General features: G+C 39.0%; 1 protein-coding gene across 1 annotated transcript in view; it reads left to right on the forward strand.

Annotated features, from left to right (window-relative positions):
- The window catches only part of dock1 (dedicator of cytokinesis 1), a 592,086-nt gene that overhangs the window by 429,806 nt on the left and 141,918 nt on the right, over positions 1-20,362 (forward strand). The window contains exon 32 of the mRNA XM_087998957.1: positions 17,322-17,380. Within this exon, the coding sequence (XP_087855083.1) occupies positions 17,322-17,380 (59 nt within the window). The remainder of the gene's footprint in view (positions 1-17,321; positions 17,381-20,362) is intronic.

Below are 20,362 nucleotides of genomic sequence, written 5' to 3' on the forward strand. Positions count from 1 at the left end.
CCTTAGTGAATTACTGTAGTTCATCTGTAGCTGGGAAAAACTGGTGCAATTATGCATCAGTGTTAAAGGAATGCAAGTCGAAGCTGATGGATTTAGTGCTAACCAAGCGGGATTGCTTTGTGGACAGGTACTGGGAATCAGGAGGTGCATTACTGTACAGAAGTCCAAACCTCTGACCTGCTCTCTACAGTATTTTAATGGCTGATCTAGTTCAGTTTCTAGTCGATGGTAACCCCAGAATTTCGAAAGGGATTCAGCAATCATAATACCATTAATATCAAGGATAATCAGAAGATTTTCTTTTGTTGGAATTGATCATTGCCTAACATCTGTCTGATGCAAATGTTATTTGTCACTTAACAGTCCAAGCCTGGATGTTGTCCATGTCGAGTTGCATAAGAACACAATCTTTTTCATATCTGAGGCGTCACAAACAACACTGAAAGTTGTGCAGTCATCAGAGAACTGCTCCATTCCAAAAAAAATTGTTCATGGGATATGGGTGTCCACGTCCACACCTCTTACTAATTCTAATTGTCCAGAGGCCAGTAAAAAGGCAGTTTCATTACTGTCACATATAGTCACATATAGGCCGAATCAAGTAAGGAAGACAGATTTCCTTCCCTAAAGGACTTTCGATAGCCAGATAAGTTTTTACACAAATTGAGAGTAGTTACATGTATAGATTTGGCTATCTTTTTATTTATTTTGTTGAATTATATTTCAACATCTGTCATATTGGGATTCAAAACCATGACCCTGGAAGATTAGCCTGAGTTCTGAATTACTAAGTCTAGTGATATATCAACAACACCACCTTATGATAGAGGGAAGGTCATTGATGAAGCAGCAGAAGAAGATTGGGCTTTGTAGACTGCCCAAATGGATTCCTCCAGTGATATTCTGTGGCTGAAATGTTTGACCACTACTAACCACAACCATCTTTCTTTTTGCTACTTGAGTTTTCCTTCTGATTTCCATTGACTGCCATTTTGCCAGGGGTTCTTGATATCATACTTGGTCAGATCCTGCCTTGATATCAATTCTAAGTTGCACGTCAATTCTAGAGTTTATCTATTTTGTCAATATTGAGGTCAGGAGTTAATGAGGTCAGGAGTTAAGTGGCCTTGGCAGATTGCAAACTGGGTGCCAGTGAGTAATTTATTCCTTTGCAAGTGTTCCTTGATAACATTATCAGCGACCCCTGTCATCACTTGCTGATGAGCGAGAGTAATCTGATAGGGTGATAATTAATTGGATTGGATTGATTCTGCTTTTTAGGGACAGGACACGCTTGGGAAATTTTCCACATTGTTGGGTAGATGTCAGTGTTTTATTCGTGACAAGGAAACTCCTGCTCGTCACCACTTTTGCCTTCTCTCAGTTGATGAATAATATTCCCCCATGTTAGACACCAGTGGTAGAAATATTTAGGCAAGTGGGAGTACAGGATGGGGATTACAATTACTAATCAAGTTTGCCAAGTCTCAAAGGACTTGGCTGCCAGGCAAGCCAAACCTACTTGAACTCATCCTCACTTTCATGTCACAGAAAAATCTGTTCATGTCAATATTAATTGGAATAACAATCAAACAATCATTGTTGAATGTAGCCCTATCTTCACATTAAGGACATTTTCCGCAATGTTAGATATGATGGATTCCGGGCATCCATGAGACACTATGGGCTGTTACCAGCAACAGAATTCTAAATGGGGAGACAATTCAGAAATCTGAAGTGCAAAGGGACTTGGGAGTCCTAGTCCAGGATCCATTTGCAGGTTAACTTGCAAGTTCAGATAGTAGTTAGGAAGGCAAATACAATGTTGACATTTATTCTGAGAGGACTAGAACACAAAAGCAGGAATGTATTTCTGAGGCTTTATAAGTCTCTGGTCAGACCACATTTAAACTACTGTGAGCAATTTTGAGCCCCATATCTCAGGAAGGATGTTTTGGCCCTGGAGTGGGCCTAGAGGAGGTTCAGAAGAATGACCCCAGGAATGAAAGCCTTAATGTATAGGGAAAGTTTAAGGGCTGTCAGTCTATACTCGATGGATTTTAGAAAGATGAGGGGGGATCTAATTGAAACTTTCAGAATACTGAAAGGCCTCGATAGAGTGGATGTTGGGAAGATGTTTCCATTAGCAGGAGAGACAAGGACCCCAGGGCACAACCTTAAAGTAAAAAGAAGACCCTTTAGAATGGAGATGAGGAGAAACATCTTCAGCCAGAGAGTGGTGAATCTATGGAATTCATTGCCAAAGAATGTGGAGGCCAGGTCATTGAGTTTAGTTAAGACAGAAGTAGATAGGTTCTCGATAGCTGAGGGGATTAAAGGTGGAGAAGGCAGGAAAATGAGGTTGAGAAACTTATGAGCTACGATTGAATGCAGAGCTGGGCTGAATGGCCTAATTTTTGCTCCTTTGTCAAATGGGCTTATAATAGCAATTCAGCATAATCTGTAACTTAATGACCTATTGTATTTCTTATTTTTCAATTAACATCAAGTCAAATGACCGACTTGAATAAGGAGTGTAAGACCAGGACCAGCACGAAGCATGTCTGAAAATGAGGTGTCAAGCTACAACACTACCTGCACGTTGAACAATGGAAGCAGCATGCTATAGACAGAACTGAGTAGTCCACACAAGTAGATTAGATCAAAGATCTGCAGACCTACACTTCTAATTGTAAATATTGGTGGATAATTAAACCAGAAGAGGAGGTCCTGAGAGTGTCCCCAGTCACAACAATGGTGAAGCATGATGCGAGTGTAAAAGACAGGTGAAGGTATTTGCAATCATCTTCAGTCAGATGATCCATCTCAGCCTCCTCCTGAGGCATCTGTCATCATTTGATTTGATAAATTCCTGTGATATTAAGAAACGGCTGAGTTCACTGGATACAGCAAATGTTATGGATCCTAAAAACATTCTTGCTGTAGTGCTAACAATTTATGATCCAGAAGTAAACAAACTTAAAAAACGGTACACATATAAATAAACAGTAGCATCTGTCTACCTGACAAAAAAAATAGAAAATTGTTGAGGTATTTTTGTTTGAGGTGTTCTTGACCTTAGCAAAATGATAGAAAAAGTCTTCTGAGAGCAACTACCTCAACAAGGACTTGCTAACCAATCTTAAGTTTGGGTCTGTCACAGTCATTCACCTCAACTTTACTACAGCCTTTGAATAAGATGAAAGTGACTGCTGCTGAAATCAAGGCAGCATTTCACCAAATGTGGCCTCTAGGATAGCTAGCAAAGTTTAAGTCAGTTGAACATAACGGAGGAAAAAGTTCTATTGGCTGCAGTTCCACTAGCACAGAAGATGACAGTTGTGAATGTTGGAGGCCAATCATCTCAAAGTCCTGCACAAACAAAAACAAAAGTTGCTGGAAAAGCTCATCAGGTTTGGCAGCATATGTGAAGAGAAATCAGAGTTAACATTTTGGGTCTGGTGATCCTTCCTCAGAACTGATGGTAGCTAGATAAATGCCCGTTTAACTGCAGAAGATAAGGTGGGTAGAGGGGTTAAGGAATAAACAATAGATATGGATAGAGCTCAAAGGGAGAGAAGAACAGTTGGACAGACAAAGGAGTGGATAAAGATCTGGCTGGGAGTCTGAATAGCTGTTAATGAAGATTGTTAGTGGGTTAGCAATAGGTTGTGTGTAATGGCAGACTATGTGATAACAAGGTCTGGTGTGTGAGGTCGGGGGCTAGGACATGGGATAGTTTAAGCCCTAAAACTATTGATTTCAATATTGAGCCTGGAAGGCTGCAGGGTCCCCAAGCAGAAAATGGTGTTGATTTTCCAACTCGCTTTGAGCATTGCAGCAACCCTGAGACAGAAATGTTGGCCAGCGAATAGGGTGAATTTTTGAAGTGGCATGCAATGGAAAGCTCAGGGTCTTTTTTTTTTGCAGGCAGAATATAGATTTTCTGCGAAGTGCTCACCCAGTTTACGCTTAGATTCCTCCATTTAATGGACACCACATTGTGAGCAATGAGTGCAATAAATTATATTGTGAAAAGTGCAGGTAAAGTGCTGCTTCACCTGGAAGGTGGGTTTGGACCCTTGGATACTGAGGAGGGAGGACGTAAATGGGCCGGTGTTACGCTTTCGGCAGTTGCAGGGGAAGGTCCTGTGCATTGATGCAGGAGTTCTTCAGGCAATGTTATGAAGACACACATATTTGGCTTAGTGACCTTCCAGGCCAAAATGTGTTCACTGGTGATTGCTTTTGTGTTAACTTCCTTTTGCAACCCCTAAGTACTGAAGCAATTAATTTCCATTGGCAGCAAGTCCTGGACAAAATTCTGGCATGTGCTGATAAGTAATGGCAATGCACAAGTTCCAGGCAATGACCATTCTAATAAGAGAGAGGTTAATCACATTCCTTCGCGATTCAAAGGCATTGCTATCACCAAATCTCCAACCATCACCTTTCTTGGAGCTTCTATTGATCAGAAACCTAGGGCCAACCACATAAACGCAATAGCAACAAAAATACATCAGAGGCTAGATATTCCGTAACAAATCAGCCTTTCCATCAAAACATATGTCTGGTGTATGATAGAACTTTCTCAATTTGTTTGATGAAACATGGATGCAGTGTATACCATTTGCAAAATATACTATAACAACTTAAATATGGTTCATTGATAGGACATTCAAATTCCAATGATTTCTATCACATGGAGTAACAAGGATAGTATTGTGCATGGGAACGGCCCACATCCAAGTCTTACACTTTGCTAACTTGGAAATATATTACTATTCATTGGAGGTCATAATCCTAGAGTTCCATACCTAACAGTACTGCATGTGTACCTACATCACAGGTGGTGCAGGGGTTAAAAAGCTATCAACGCCATACTCTGAAATGGTCAACAGTTATTGACTCTGCCAATGTCCACATCCCTTAAGTAAATAAAAAAAAGGTTTCGCTCAAAGAACAGTGTTCCACAATTGTAATAATTGGACTGAAATTCAAATATTTGTAAATGGAATGACTTGTAATATCAATAATAATATAAAGTAAACTAAATAATACTTGCTTAATCTAATATAAATACAGCAGCAATTATAGTGTAATAGTCATTTAGCATGGACGCAAACCCTTCGGTCCAACTCGTCCATGCCAACTAAGTTTCCCAAACTGAACTAATCCCTTTTGGCCCATATCCCTCTAAACCTTTCTTATTCATGTACCTGTCCAAATGTCTTTTAAATGTAATTACACTCGTCTCTACCACTTCCTCTGACAGTTAATTCCATATATCCACCACCCTCTGCATGAAAAAGTTGCTCCTCATTTCCCTTTTAAATCTAACCCTCTCACCTTTTGCTTGTGCCTTCTACTTTTGGTCACCCTACCCCGAGGCAAACCCCTTGGTGATTCATCTTATCTATGCCCCTGATGATTTCATAAACGTCTATAAGGTCACCCCCTAGCCTCCTACGCTCCAGGGAAAAAAGATCCCAGCCTATCCAGCCTCTCCTTATAACTCAAACCCTGCAGACCCAGAATCATACTTGTAAATCTTTTCTGCATCCTCTCCAGTTTCTGTGGCAGGGCAACCAGAATTGTATGCGGTACTCAAAAAGTATCCTCCCCAGGTCTTGTACAGCTGCGACATGACATCCCAATTCCTATACTCAATGTTCTGATCAATGAAGGCAGTGTGGGAACGAAGGAATTAGGATCGTTTAACATGATCATGGCTGATCTTATCCTAGTCTCAACTCCATTTTCCTGGCTGCTCCCCATATCCCTTTATCTAACTTTTCAGCAGACGAGCAAGTGTATCAAACCCTTCTTCACCGTCTTATCTATCTGTGGCCACTTTCAAGGAACTATGTGCCTGCACCCCTCGGTCTCTCTGTTTGACAACACTCCCCAGGGCCCTACCATTAACTGTGTAAGTCCTGCCCTGGTTTTTCTTACCAAAATGCAAGACCTCTCATTTATCTAAATTAAACTCCATCTACCACTCCTCAACCCATTGACCCAGTTGATCAAGATCTTGCTATACTCTGAGATAACTTCTTCACTGTCCACAATACCACTGATTTTGGTGTCATCTCCAAATTTACTAACCATGCCTCCTATTTGCTCACTCAAATTGTTTATATAAAAAGCAAACAACAGTGATTTCAGCACCACTAGTCACAGGCCTCCAGTTCAAACTACAACCCTCCCTCCACGACCCTCTCTTTCCTACTGTCAAGCCACTTTTGTATCCAATTGGCTAGCTCTCCCTGGATACCAACGTTTCACTGGAACCCCAGAGATCAATGCACCTTTTATTGAATTCCTTTCATGGCTACTCTCAAAACCCCTCTTTCCAAGCACTTGCCAATTTTATTTTGGCCTCCAATTTCACTCATTAACCTATTCAACAGTGAATGTTTGAGAAAACGAATCTGGAATATTCTGGTACTTAGGGCTTTGTGTTACAATAGTACCATAGTGCCTTTACCTACTAAACCATGGAAAGCTCAAGTTTTATATCAAATATTTTAAGTCTTACCATATTCACCACTGCAAAGTAATTTTAAAATTGCATTAACAATAATAGAAAATTCACTCCATTTACTACACTTAGCAGACAACTAATACCTAAAATTTTCTTCTGCTTTTCTCCTCTTGTGTCTAGTGCTGTATGAGGCAGACACAGCATGTGTTTATACCTGTTCACAAAGCTAGACCTTCCTGGAATAGGTCGAATATGTGCTGTTTCACATGAAGCATAACTGACCAGGAAACTCAAGCTTATCCACATAACAAACATCATGGCAGTCAAGTCCTGGACTAGGAGTTGAATGTGAATTTTCTGGTTCAGAAGTCAATATGCTATTCAATATGCCATAAGACTTATCCATTGAAAACATTAGAGCATAAATAAATCAGTAGAATTGTGTGTGAATATTAATATCATTATATTTGAACTTCTGGGAAAACATAGCTTTCAATGAAAACAATATTCCTGCAGTAATTTCATTTATAAATGAAAGTAGTGAAAAACCGAGAATTTTATTCCAAGAATTTTAATGCCATACCTGTTGTCAACAGAACTGGAAGACAAACTTTGCGACTTAAATTTAGTCATTTTAAAGATTTTTTTTGCAATTGCTTATATTTTCTTACAACAATGCCGATCTGTAAGGCACCAAATAGTCACCAATTATAGCTCTGTCAGCCATGTTGATGCAATACTTCCATAGACATTAACGATAGCAGATGGAAAGAGTTAATACCCTGTGGGTTTATGCCGTAACAAAATCCATTTTTAATCTATTAGAAGTTGTCAGGCAAGGAAAACAGATATTCTTCCAAGCTTAATGAGACATCATCTGTGAGCCAAGATAAATGAAGAGTACAATGGTTCAATGCAGAACAAAAATAGCATAAGAAGACAGCTGTCAACATACATACAAAAAAAATTAGGTCAACAGACATGAAATCTATTAAATCAACTTCCATAGTGTTCTGTCCAGTCAAATCTACTGAACTTTGTGTCTTTTGATTAAATTGTGTTACATCTTGAAATCTATTTTCCCATTAAATAAAGGATAGGCTCAATCAGTTTAACTGTCAAAACATATTATGTATTGTGTGTTAATATGATAACTGCACATCTTTAATCCAGATGCCTCCCCATGTGTGAAACACTGACAGATAACTGTTTCTCACAGTATCTTTATTTTTGTTTACTGAAGAGAAAATAGTAAGTGATTTCTGTGCTTAATTCAAATGATCAAAGTTGAATTTCATGCTCCCATAGGGTAATCAGGATAAGGAGATGAAAATCAGATTGAATCTTACCATCTACTGGAAGTAAAGATACGTTTGGGTAGAGTTGCTATGTTTCCATAGTCAAGCATTGACTGACATTCCAGTGCTAATTTTAGCTCAAGACAATTTGCAACCCTGAGGCCAATGGAATAAATGTTGAACTCTCCCTTACTAGTTTGAAACCATGTTAACTCCCTTGACTCATTTCGAATGACTAGATCCAACTCCTAGCTAAACATGAAATCAATTAATTAGTCAGGTCATTGGGTCAAGTCTCAGTAAATATGTCAGGAGGACACATCCTAATACCCATGGGAATAGTCTGTGGAATATTAGATGAAGAGAGGGCTCTGTTGCAGGGACAGGGAAGCATGGCAGAGAGAGGGCCAAGAATTCCTTGTGGAGCCTGGAAAAGCAGTCCTCCTCTTAGTGACCCTAAATTCTACACCTACTGATCTTTGGCTCAGGCATTTTCAGAAGAAGTTGACATTAGGTTAAAAAAAACATGTAGCTAACTAAGAATATAGTTGGGGTCCAAATGATCCTTTGAATCAAGGTCCCACCCACAGAAGTTTAAAACCGGTGATGGACACACGTGCAGTGTAGCTCCAGTTAAGTAAGGCACTACTGATTTTTTTTTTTTAAATGACTCTCCCCAACCCCAGTTCACGCTTTGTTCTCATTGAGGGTGGGGTTTCTAAATCAAGGTGAGTACGTTTATAGAATGGCCCTCCATACATGGGATTAGCATAGCGAACCTTTTCTGGACTACCTCCAATACCAGTGTATCTTTCCTTAGTTAAGGGAACCAAAACTGTTCACAATATTCCAGCGGATGATCTGACTAGTGCCTTGTATATTTTTAGCAAAGCCTCCCTTCTTCTACTCTTCATTCCATTTGAAGTAAACAATAGCATTCCATCTACCTTACATGCTGAATTTGAATACTAGCATTTTATGACTAATGGATGAAGACAAAATTCCACTGTCCCATAGCATTCTGCAATCTTTTTTCATTTAAATGATATTCAGCTGCATTATCCTTCCAGCCGAAACATATAGCCTCACATTTTCCGACAGTATATTCAATCCGCCCAGTTTTGCCTAGTCACTTAACCTGCCTATATTCTCTGCATCACTACTGATCATCTACATCCCTATGTCCCTTAATTCTAAAAATTATTGATCTCTATACTCAGGAATTCAAAAAGTTCATGATCCTCTGTAGAAATTTCTCCCCATTTTAGTAATAATGACCAACGCCTTATTCAGATACTGTGACCACTTGTTCTAAACCTCAACCAAGGAAACATCCACCCAGCGTCTATCATGTTAAGACCCTTAAGAGTTTTCTATGTTCAGCTGAGATCTGCTTCCAATCTTCTGAATTCTCTGTAATTTAAGTCTGTCCTACTCAGTTTTACTTCATAAGACATAATGCTCATTGCAGAAATCAGTCTAGTGGAGATGTATTAGCAGTTTCTCCAAGGAAAGGATTCCCAGCTGTGGGTTGCATATTCCTGAGGTTACAGGAGATATGTTTGGGAAGTAAGTAGGAAAATATATTAAATAGTTGGTTTCAAGTATGATTTAAATAATTAACTGTTTCTTGCTAAGGTCATAGAGTCGTAGAGATGTACAGCATGGAAACAGACCCTTCGGTCCAACCCGTCCATGCCGACCAGATATCCCAACCCAATCTAGTTCCACCTGCCAGTACCCGGCCCATATCCCTCCAAACCCTTCCTATTCATATACCCATCCAAATGCCTCTTAAATGTTGCAATTGTACCAGCCTCCACCACATCCTCTGGCAGCTCGTACCACCCTCTGCGTGAAAACGTTGCCTCTTAGGTCTTTTATATCTTTCCCCTCTCACCCTAAACCTATGCCCTCTAGTTCAGGACTCCCCGACCCCAGGGAAAAGACTTTGTCTATTTATCCTATCCATGCCCCTCATAATTTTGTAAACCTGTATAAGGTCACCCCTCAGCCTCCGACGCTCCAGGGAAAACAGCCCCAGCCTGTTCAGCCTCTCCCTCTAGCTCAGATCCTCCAACCCTGGCAACATCCTTGCAAATCTTTTCTGAACCCTTTCAAGTTTCACAACATCTTTCCGATAGGAAGGAGACCGGAATTGCACGCAATATTCCAACCAATGTCCTGTACAGCCGCAACATGACCTCCCAACTCCTGTACTCAATACTCTGACCAATAAAGGAAAGCATACCAAACGCCTTCTTCACTATCCTATCTACCTGTGACTCCACTTTCAAGGAGCTATGAACCTGCACTCCAAGGTCTCTTTGTTCAGCAACACTCCCTAAGACCTTACCATTAAGTATATAAGTCCTGCTAAGATTTGCTTTCCCACAATGCAGCATCTCACATTTATCTGAATTAAAATCCATCTGCCACTTCTCTGCCCATTGGCCCATCTGATCCAGATCCTGTAGTAATCTAAGGTAACCCTCTTCGTTGTCCACTTCATCTCCAACTTTGGTGTCATCTGCAAACTTACTAACTGTACCTCTTATGCTCGCATCCAAATCATTCATGTAAATGACAAAAAGTAGAGGGCCCAGCACCGATCCTTGTGGTCACAGGCCTCCAGTCTGAAAAACAACCCTCCATCACCACCCTCTGTCTTCTACCTTTGAGCAAGTTCTGTATCCAAATGGCTAGTTCTCCCTGTATTCTATGAGATCTAACCTTGCTGATCAGTCTCCCATGGGGAACCTTGTCGAACGCCTTACTGAGGTCTATATAGATCACATCTACTGCTCTGCCCTCATCAATCTTCTTTGTTACTTCTTCAAAAAACTCAATCAAGTTTGTGGGATATGATTTCCCACGCACAAAGCCATGTTGACTATCCCTAATCAGTCCTTGCCTTTCCAAATACATGTACAATCTGTCGCTCAGGATTCCCTCCAAAAACTTGCCCACCACTGAGGTCAGGCTCACCCGTCTATAGTTCCCTGGCTTGTCTTTACCGCCCTTATAAAACAGTGGCACCACGTTTGCCAACCTCCAGTCTTCCGGCACCTCACCTGTGACTATCGATGATACAAATATCTCAGCAAGAGGCCCAGCAATCACTTCTCTAGCTTCCCACAGAGTTCTCGGGTACACCTGATCAGGTCCTGGGGATTTATCCACTTTTAACCGTTTTAAGACGTCCAGCACTTCCTCCTCTGTAATCTGGACATTTTGCAAGATGTCACCATCTATTTCCCTACAGTCTATATCTTCCATATCCTTTTCCACAGTAAATACTGATGCAAAATATTTATTTAGTATCTCCCCCATTTTCTGTGGCTCCACACAAAGGCTGCCTTGCTGATCTTTGAGGGCCCCTGTTCTCTCCCTAGTTACCCTTTTGTCCTTAATATATTTGTAAAAACCCTTTGGATTCTCCTTAATTCTATTTGCCAAAGCTATCTCATGTCCCCGTTTTGCCCTCCTGATTTCCCTCTTAAGTATACTCCTACTTTCTTTATATTCTTCTAAGGATTCACTCGATCTATCCTGTCTATACCTGACATATGCTTCCTTCTTTTTCTTAACCAAACCCTCAATTTCTTTAGTCATCCAGCATTCCCTATACCTACCAGCCTTCCCTTTCATCCTGACAGGAATATACTTTCTCTGTATTCTTGTTTTCTCATTTCTGAAGGCTGCCCATTTTCCAGCCATCCCTTTACCTGTGAACACCTGCCTCCAATCAGCTTTCGAAAGTTCTTGCCTAATACTGTCAAAATTGGCCTTTCTCCAATTTAGAACTTCAACTTTTAGATCTGGTCTATGCTTTTTCAACACTATTTTAAAACAAATAGAATTATGGTTGCTGGCCCCAAAGTGCTCCCCCTCTGACACCTCAGTCACCTGCCCTGCTTTATTTCCCAAGAGTAGGTCAAGTTTTGCACCTTCTCAGGTAGGTTCATCCACATACTGAATCCGAAAATTGTCTTGTACACACTTAAGACATTCCTCTCCATCTAAACCTTTAACACTATGGCAGTCCTAGTCGATGTTTGGGAAGTTAAAATCCACTACCATAACTACCCTATTATTCTTATAGATAACTGAGATCTCCTTCCAAATTTGTTTCTCGATTTCCCTATTAGGGGGTCTATAATACAATCCCAATAAGGTGATCATCACTTTCTTCTCAGTTCCACCCAAATAACTTCCCTGGATGTATTTCCGGGAATATCCTCCCTCAGCACAGGTGTAATGCTATCCCTTATCAAAAATGCCACTCCCCATCCTCTCTCGCCTCCCTTTCTATTCTTCCTGTAGCATTTGTATCCTGGAACATTAAGCTGCCAGTCCTGCTCATACCTGAGCCATGTTTCCGTAATTGCTATGATATCCCAGTTCCATGTTCCTAACCATGCCCTGAGTTCATCTGCCTTCCCTGTTAGGCCCCTTGCATTGAAATAAATGCAGTTTAATTTATTAGTCCTACCTTGTCCCTGACTGTTTGACTCACTTCTGTTCTCAGCTGTACCCGTCTCAGATTGATCTCTTTCCTCACTGTCTGCCTGGGTCCCACCCCCACCTTACTAGTTTAAATCCTCCCAAGCAGTTCTAGCAAATTTCCCTGCCAGTATATTAGTCCCCTTCCAATTTAGGTGCAATCCGTCCTTCTTGTACAGGTCTCTTCTACCCCAAAAGAGATTCCAATGATCCAAAAATGTGACTCCTTCTCCCATACACCAGCTCCTCAGCCATGCATTCATCTGCTCTATCCTCCTATTCCTGCCCTCACTAGCTCATCGCACTGGGAGTAATCCAGATATTACTACCCTTGAGGACCTCCTTTTTAAATTTCTGCCTAACTCTCTGTAATCTCCCTTCAGAGTCTCAACCTTTTCCCTTCCAAATTCGTTGGTTCCAATGTGGACAATGACCTCCTGCTGGCCCCTCTCCCCTGTGAGAACGTTCTGCACCCTCTCTGAGACATCCTTGATCCTGGCACCAGGGAAACAACGCATCATTCTGCCTTTTCTCTGCTGGCCACAGAAACGTCTGTCGAAGTTCATGTTTTTTTTTTGGTTTATGTATAAACTGATTACAATAAACTAATAAGTATAAAATTAGGAAGCTTCTTGGTGGATGTATGCTCTTATTGGATATGGACCAGGAATGACCAGATAGATTTATTGCAAAGAGAACAATCTCTGCTATTAGTCCTCAGCGACCTCTCAGCAAACACCTGTAACTTTCTAGTACAGGTTGGATAATGTCAGAGAGGTCTCCTCTTCCAAACCAGTTTGAGCCAGAAATCATCTAGAAAAATACATTATCCAGAAGGAGGAGACCATCATGTGCACTTCCCTGTTTTTAATATCTGGAGGAAAGGAACTAATCCCTTGTAATGAAGGCTCACACACCATTTGCTTTCCTAACTCTTGCTGCGATTGTATGTTAATTTTCCATGATTTGTCCCTCTGAAAACCAATTTTCTAGTTGAGTATTCAAAATTAGATGAGAATGGTAACTTTTGGAAGATGCAAAAAAAGGTCTACATTTCTGCTTTTGCATCCAAAGTGGATAACTTCACATTTTTCTATGTTAAATTCCATCTGGCATATCCTTACCAACTCAATCCATTTGTTACCCTTTGTAGTCTCTTTGTGTCTTCCTCAAAGCTTACATTCTTAATTAGCTTTGTGGCATCAGTAGTCTTTTGATTTAGATTATAAATAACTAAGGCCCAAGCACTGATCTTTGTGACATTCTGTCAGCCTGTTCCTGTTCCTAGTTTGTTTTCTCCGCCTTAACTAGTCATCGATCCATTCAAAAAATTAACTTATAAAGCTAAAGAAGTTCTGTATGAAAAGATAACCAGGCTAAACCATGAATAACCTAACCAAGGATGCTTGTAAGCTTGACATGAAGATGGTAAAAGTAAGTTTCCACACTTGGCAGACATTTGATGTCAGGAAAATGGTGTTCCAATATGACAATTAGTGACGAAGTAGCTTGGCACAGCAAACCACAATGATACTTGATAATCACTTCACAAGCTGCATGTGGCAGAGCATGCTTTGCAAAGATTATTTTCTTCAACCATGAGCAGACATACACCATTCCCCAAATAATTTTGTTTTCTGCATCTCTGCAGGTGGAAGAATCACAAGTGTTATCTGTTCGTAAAAGAAAATGCACTACCAATGATAGGCTATCTGAAGTATATTTCCCATTTTTCTCTTCTACTCTTACAATAGCAATGTTACATTTTCTGCCTTCCAATGCATGGAGAGAAAACCAAGCAGATTCAATATCTTCAACAACTACCTCTTTTAAATATTTCAGGTGCAATGAGTTACCAGAAAAAATATTGAAATTCTGGAACTGGCTCTTAAGGCCGGCACTTTATGGAGAGTGTAAGAATAGGATAAATACCAGTTACTGGATAAAATTAAATGTCTGACTGGAGACAGCTCAGAAATGTTGAATAAATGATTGTCAGTTTCTTTGTAAATATAAATATCTGCACTCTAAATTTTGATATTGGATTTCAGAAATTTTGATACTTAAAAATTGTTTCACTTTTAAATTATGTCATCCTGACACATGCAAAGGTCCCTGTATAAACCTATCTTAAGGATGCTGTGGTTCTGTTCGCCAAGCTGGAAGTTTTTGTTGCAAACGTTTCGTCCCCTGTCTAGGTGACATCCTCAGTGCTTGGGAGCCTCATGTGAAGCGCTTTTGTGGTGTTTCCTCTGGCATTTATAGTGGCCTGTCCCTGCCGCTTCCGGTTGTCAGTTTCAGCCGTCCGCTGTTGTGGCCGGTTTATTGGGTCCAGGTCTATGTGTTTGTTGATGGAGTTTGTGGATGAGTGCCATGCTTCTAGGAATTCCCTGGCTGTTCTTTGTTTCGCTTGCCCTATAATGGTAGTGTTGTCCCAGTCAAATTCATGTTGCTTGTCGTCTGCGTGTGTGGCTACGAGGGATAGCTGGTCGTGTCGTTTCGTGACTAGTTGATGTTCGTGGATGCGGATCGTTAGCTGTCTTCCTGTTTGTCCTATATAGTGTTTTGTGCAGTCCTTGCATGGGATTTTGTACACTATATTAGTTTTGCTCATCCCAAAGGACTAGCCACACTACCATACATCAAGAACATCTCTGAAATGACAGCCAGACTACTGCGACCACTAGGACTTATAACAGCACACAAACCAACAGCCACTCTCAGAACGAAGGACCCGATACCCAGCATGAGCAAAACACAAGGACAAATTGATCCTTATGTCCCTTCATGCAGATTAATCTTGATGTTTCACAGCTTTCTCCTGTTCAGTTGCTTCATTCGATTAACTGGAGTAGGAGTAGAACTAGAACTATTTCTGACAGTTAATTGTAGTATTTGTGAATATGGAGTTTATGTGGCTCTGTAGATGAAGTTACAGTAGAAATTAGATGATCTCCTAAGTTATGTACCTACGGCTCACACATATCCTGCATGCAAAGGTGAGGAAGAAGGGACAAAGACCTGTTTCAGTTGTTTCCACTTTTGCTTTACCTTGAGATTTCTGGGCCAATTGGAAGGTTGAAATGGAGATGCATGCAGGAGGAATAGGCCATTAATATGAAAAAGGCATGTGATGAGATGTTTTCAGCCCAAATTCACTAGCATGTTTTCAGGTGCAGTACAAAGATACAAGGTAAACCTGAGCAGTATGTGGCCATGGGCAGAAACATGTAACATTTCTAACCCTGGTTCGGCACAACATGTTGCTCTTATACAATCTCTGAATAGATGGCAAACAGGAACATGAGTCCAACACTTTATAAAGTATGTACTGTCACAATTATATTTGCATCTAGCAACTCAACACTTCAACAAAGTTGAGTAAAGGTGATACAAGTTTGAATTTCTGTTGAGTAGATGACAGAGATTTATGTTAGTATTCAGAAGCTGCAATGAACATTATTTTCTTGCCTCTAATTGGCAGTAGAAGTGTTGATAATATAGAACGGGCCAAGGGGTTCTTCCCATTTCTTACAGGGGTAAAGATTACAAAGCAATTTGCAGTATAAGATTACTTTCTCGGGTGAGCTTGCAACATTCCATGTGCCATGTCTTGCACACATAACATTACTGTGAGCAAAATGGTGTACTGCACTTGGACAAAGGAGAAACTAAGCTGGAATGTGAAAGAATTATGAGTGAGAGATCAAATCATTGGAAAAAGTGGTTTTGTTGTTAAGACTTTGAACCTCTTAGAGATTGTTTTACTGAACAACTTTTAATTTGTATTGATAACTCAATTTCTTTTACAGTTGTGAAACTGTACAAATCACCTCAGTGAATTGGAACTGAGATGAAAGCTGAATCAACGTTTGCACGTCACTTAAAAATGCTTTAAATATTTTATTCATTACATATTTTATATTTTCATGACTATGGTATTCTGAAAAAGTAAATACCTTAGACAAGAGGATTTAGATAATTAAAAACAATACAAATGTATGTACGTATCGGATCAAAATGACCGAGGTTTTAAAAAAAAGGTTGATTTAACTAATGGTTAGTTAAAATTCAGAATGTAATGTGAAACATCTCTTCAAAATCCATTTTCAAAGACTTGTTATTTATAATATTATTTATAATCACTTAACTCAAATAAAAGGTTACCTTTCAAAAAGCTATTCCCAGCTATTTTTTACTGCCTTATTTAGTGCTTATCATGGTAGTAGATATTAGAACTGAGAAGTAGGGCATTTCCAACTTCATATGCACATTATCAAACATTGCCACATCAGGTATGATTACAAAATGAAACTGATACTGCTCTATTCCTGCAGCCTAGCCTACACCTTAAGAAACTGCCTGCTAGGGCATCAGTGTGACATTTCAATTTGTTTCTCACACCCACGATCGCCAGTGGGAACTGCATGGAAACTCCATAAATGAATTTTACTCTCAGACTTTATAATTTTTTTCATATCACTCCACTGTAGGTTGGAATTTAAGTTTTAAAGGGTTATGTCTAATTCAATGCCCAACATTCCAATCTGCTCCCCCAAATTCCAACCACTTTTAACTGTTCACCCAAATGTCTTTAAATAGTATAGTAAGTTATAAAAATCAAACTAAGACATCCTCCTGAATTGTTGCCAAAGCATTAGACAAAGGCAAGCTGTGAGAAACACTCAGCAAGTCTAGCAGTATCTGTTAGAGAAGAGTGAAGTTAACATTTCATATATGGCTGCTTTATCACATTTTCACAACTGCAAGATGTGCAACATACAACAGCAGAGGAAATGCAGGTTTGACACACTAATTTTGTGTTTTTGTTTTCCTCTTCCCATCCGTTTAAATTGTTCTTATTTTTAATTGTATGCTGTCTGACCTGATGAATGCAAACAATGATTTGTCATGTGGGATCTTGCAATGCGAATTTGTACTGCCATGTTTTATTTTTGATAGAAATTAGCTTATGTTAAAATTAGTAAAACGTTAACTGTGATGAAGTGAATTTATGTTTTTTTTTTCAGATATGGTGACATGAGGAGACAAATTGGATTTGAGATCAGGGATATGTGGTATAACCTTGGTAAGTTGTGTCTATGAATAGACAGAATAATAATAAGGTATTTTTAATGCAAAGAAGTTTATACATCTTCTGTCTTAGGCCATCTTCTTTTCCAGGATAACAGTTAATTCATCTTTGAAACCAAAAATAAAATTACCTTTACATTGTATTCTACATGTCCTTTTGAAAAGTAATCAGTCATTTTGGAAGCAAGTAAGCAGCTAATTGGTGTGCGGCAATGTCTGAAAGACAGCAATGATATTAATGGCCTGTTAAGGATACGTTGGCCTGGAAACCATTAGACTGCATATATTGTTTGAAAAAGCCCAAATTTGCAAGTATTAGGTATGGTGTCATTACCATTAAATTACTGGCAGAGTAATCAAGGCAGAGTAATAATTCAAAAGCATGAGTTCAGTTTTCTTCATGTTATTTGAGGGCATTTAAATTCAGTTAATTAAAAACAAATCTGCAATAAAATGATACTATTAGTAATGTGACCATGAAACAATTAGATTGATGTTGAAAGTTAACTGTTTTGGGAACTAAATCTGTCTTCCTTCTTTCATCTGGACTTTATGAGATTCCATTCCAACAGTGATGTGGTTGACTCTTAACTGTCCTTGAAATGCCCTTGCACACTAATTGTTTAAAACTTCAACAATAAATTGAAGTATTTCAAAAAGGCGACAGGTCACTCTTTCTTAAGGGATATTTGGCATGAAAAATAATTGCTGACTTTGTCATAATGGCCACATTCCACAACAGAGTTAACATTTGTGTCCAATATGACAGCAGAAGAGTATTTCCCTCTCCACATACGCTACCAGATTTGCTGAGTTTCTCCAGTGTGCTCTGTTCTTATTAAGGGAGCGATATAAGTTAGTAAACTGTAGATTTCTTGCTGAGGTCTCTGTAACTGAAGTTTGTTCAGCAAACCTAATGAAACATATTTGATAGTGAGCTCTCTTATAATCCATGTCAAGCAATTTGGCAGGTACTTGTAGGAAGTTGATGTATTTTCAACCACTGATCTCTATTTCTTTCCATTGTGCTTTTATTTTGCTGTCACTGCCCATGGCAGTTGTACTTGAACAAGTCCTGCCTAGCACTCATGGCTATCCATTTATATCTGGAGGATGAGAACAAGGATATGCGAAGGAATGTAAATCGGCACACTCGGTTTCCCAAATCTATTCTGCAATTTAGTTAGATCTTGGTTAACCTATACCCAGACAGTGGTTTAAGAAGGCAGCTCATCATCAAGGACAGTTTTCAAGGACACTTAGGGTGGGCAATACATCCCCTGAATGAATCAAAATAAACCGTAATATTTACCCACCTTGATCGATGTCCATTGATATCGTTAAATAAGTATTCATAGTCTTTTATTAGAGAGAATCCAAATGTAAATAATCTTTTGTGTGAAAAATAGTTTTCCAATTGCACTTATGTAACCAAGTTCAGTAGAAGACTTCAAATAGAGACATGTCTGTAGATCACTCAGAAATCATTTTAAGGCAGGTTGCAATGAACAATAGACAATAGCTTTATCTCAGCATCTGCACTATTCACTGCATTAGTCCTTTACTCAGTGTCCTTCTATATCCTGAAATGAATCTGTTGCAATATCTTGCTGGAGTTACATCTCAACAGCATCACATCTTTCAAGATAAATAACTTGATCCCAAGGCACATGAAGCATTTAGAACTGGATTTTATCATCTTATGATTGAGTGAATGTACCATTAAAATCCAAGGCACTTTTCAACATTGCCAACACACACAATACCCAAAGAACACAACTCTGCCTGTGCTGGGTAATGATTGTGTTGTTAGTTTGCTTTGTATTAGCTTGGGGCATGTAAATCCAGAGTTGCTGCCCAAATTGAATTCAGCAATTTTACTGTCACTGTAATTCGAAGAATGGTCACTGACTCGACATGTTAACTCCACATTTTCTCCACAGTTACCGCCAGCCTGCTGACTTTCTCTTGCAATTTCTGTTTTTGTTTGTGATTTCCATCATCTATTGTTTCCTGCTTTACTTAGTTTAGATTCAGTTTGGTTGTAGAAATAAGGAGTTTTATCAGGTTGTTTGATTATATGACCAAATACTGAGAAATACTACATGAAAAGGATTATTTTCTTTTTCATATCACAAATAAGGGACGCACACATATATCTGCTTTCCTTTTTGAAAGGAAATGTTCTTTATATTGGAATGTTTTTAGCCAGGCACTCAATGTTTTTGGCAAAGATTATTAAGAGATATTTGTCAATTTCTGGGTTATTTCAAAGATTAATTATGTTGTTCGTATTTCAGAAATGTAAAATTTATCTTTGACATTTATTCATGTTCTGTGTGTTCTTGAATGGCATATTTCGTGAAACATTATTCTTTTAAAAGAAAAGATATTTAAAGCTACAGCAATTGCGAGCAAAGTTTGGATATGCATGATTTTTGATGATTGTAAAACGCTAACCATAAATTGCCATCCAATGCAAATAAGGTTTGAAAATTTGATTCACAAAAGCTTCTTAATAGTACACTCTTAAAGGACTCCTCAACATTTGAAACAAATGTTATGCAACTGAATTTGGCAAGCAATGCTCATTAGTTATTTTTCAAAAGCAGTTGATTGAAGCAAATGCCAGCAGGCTTTCTTGTGATCTTTTGTGTCACATTCTCAACAACATTGAATATGGTGACAGTTGTGATAAAAAACCTTGCTGTGAATCTAATTGTAAGCAATATATTATGACTGAGATTATACTTCAGGATCTATGCTGTGCTTTATACTCTTAACATTCTCTTTTGTTTTGAAAGTATATTTTATCTGCAGTAAAGTTGTAAAAAATCCATTTTTCAAATTAATTTAAACTCCTAATATCTTTACAGAAACTAAAACAAGGAATTAAGAAAGGCCATTTGGGCCATTAGCTTATACTTTCAAATCTGTCATGCTTTCCCCTCGTTATGCGTCTCTACACAGCCTTCTA

The sequence above is a fragment of the Chiloscyllium plagiosum genome, unplaced genomic scaffold (assembly GCF_037043375.1).
Source record: "Chiloscyllium plagiosum isolate Xiang-an unplaced genomic scaffold, Cpla_swu_hap1 HiC_scaffold_22, whole genome shotgun sequence".
NCBI lineage: Eukaryota > Metazoa > Chordata > Chondrichthyes > Orectolobiformes > Hemiscylliidae > Chiloscyllium > Chiloscyllium plagiosum.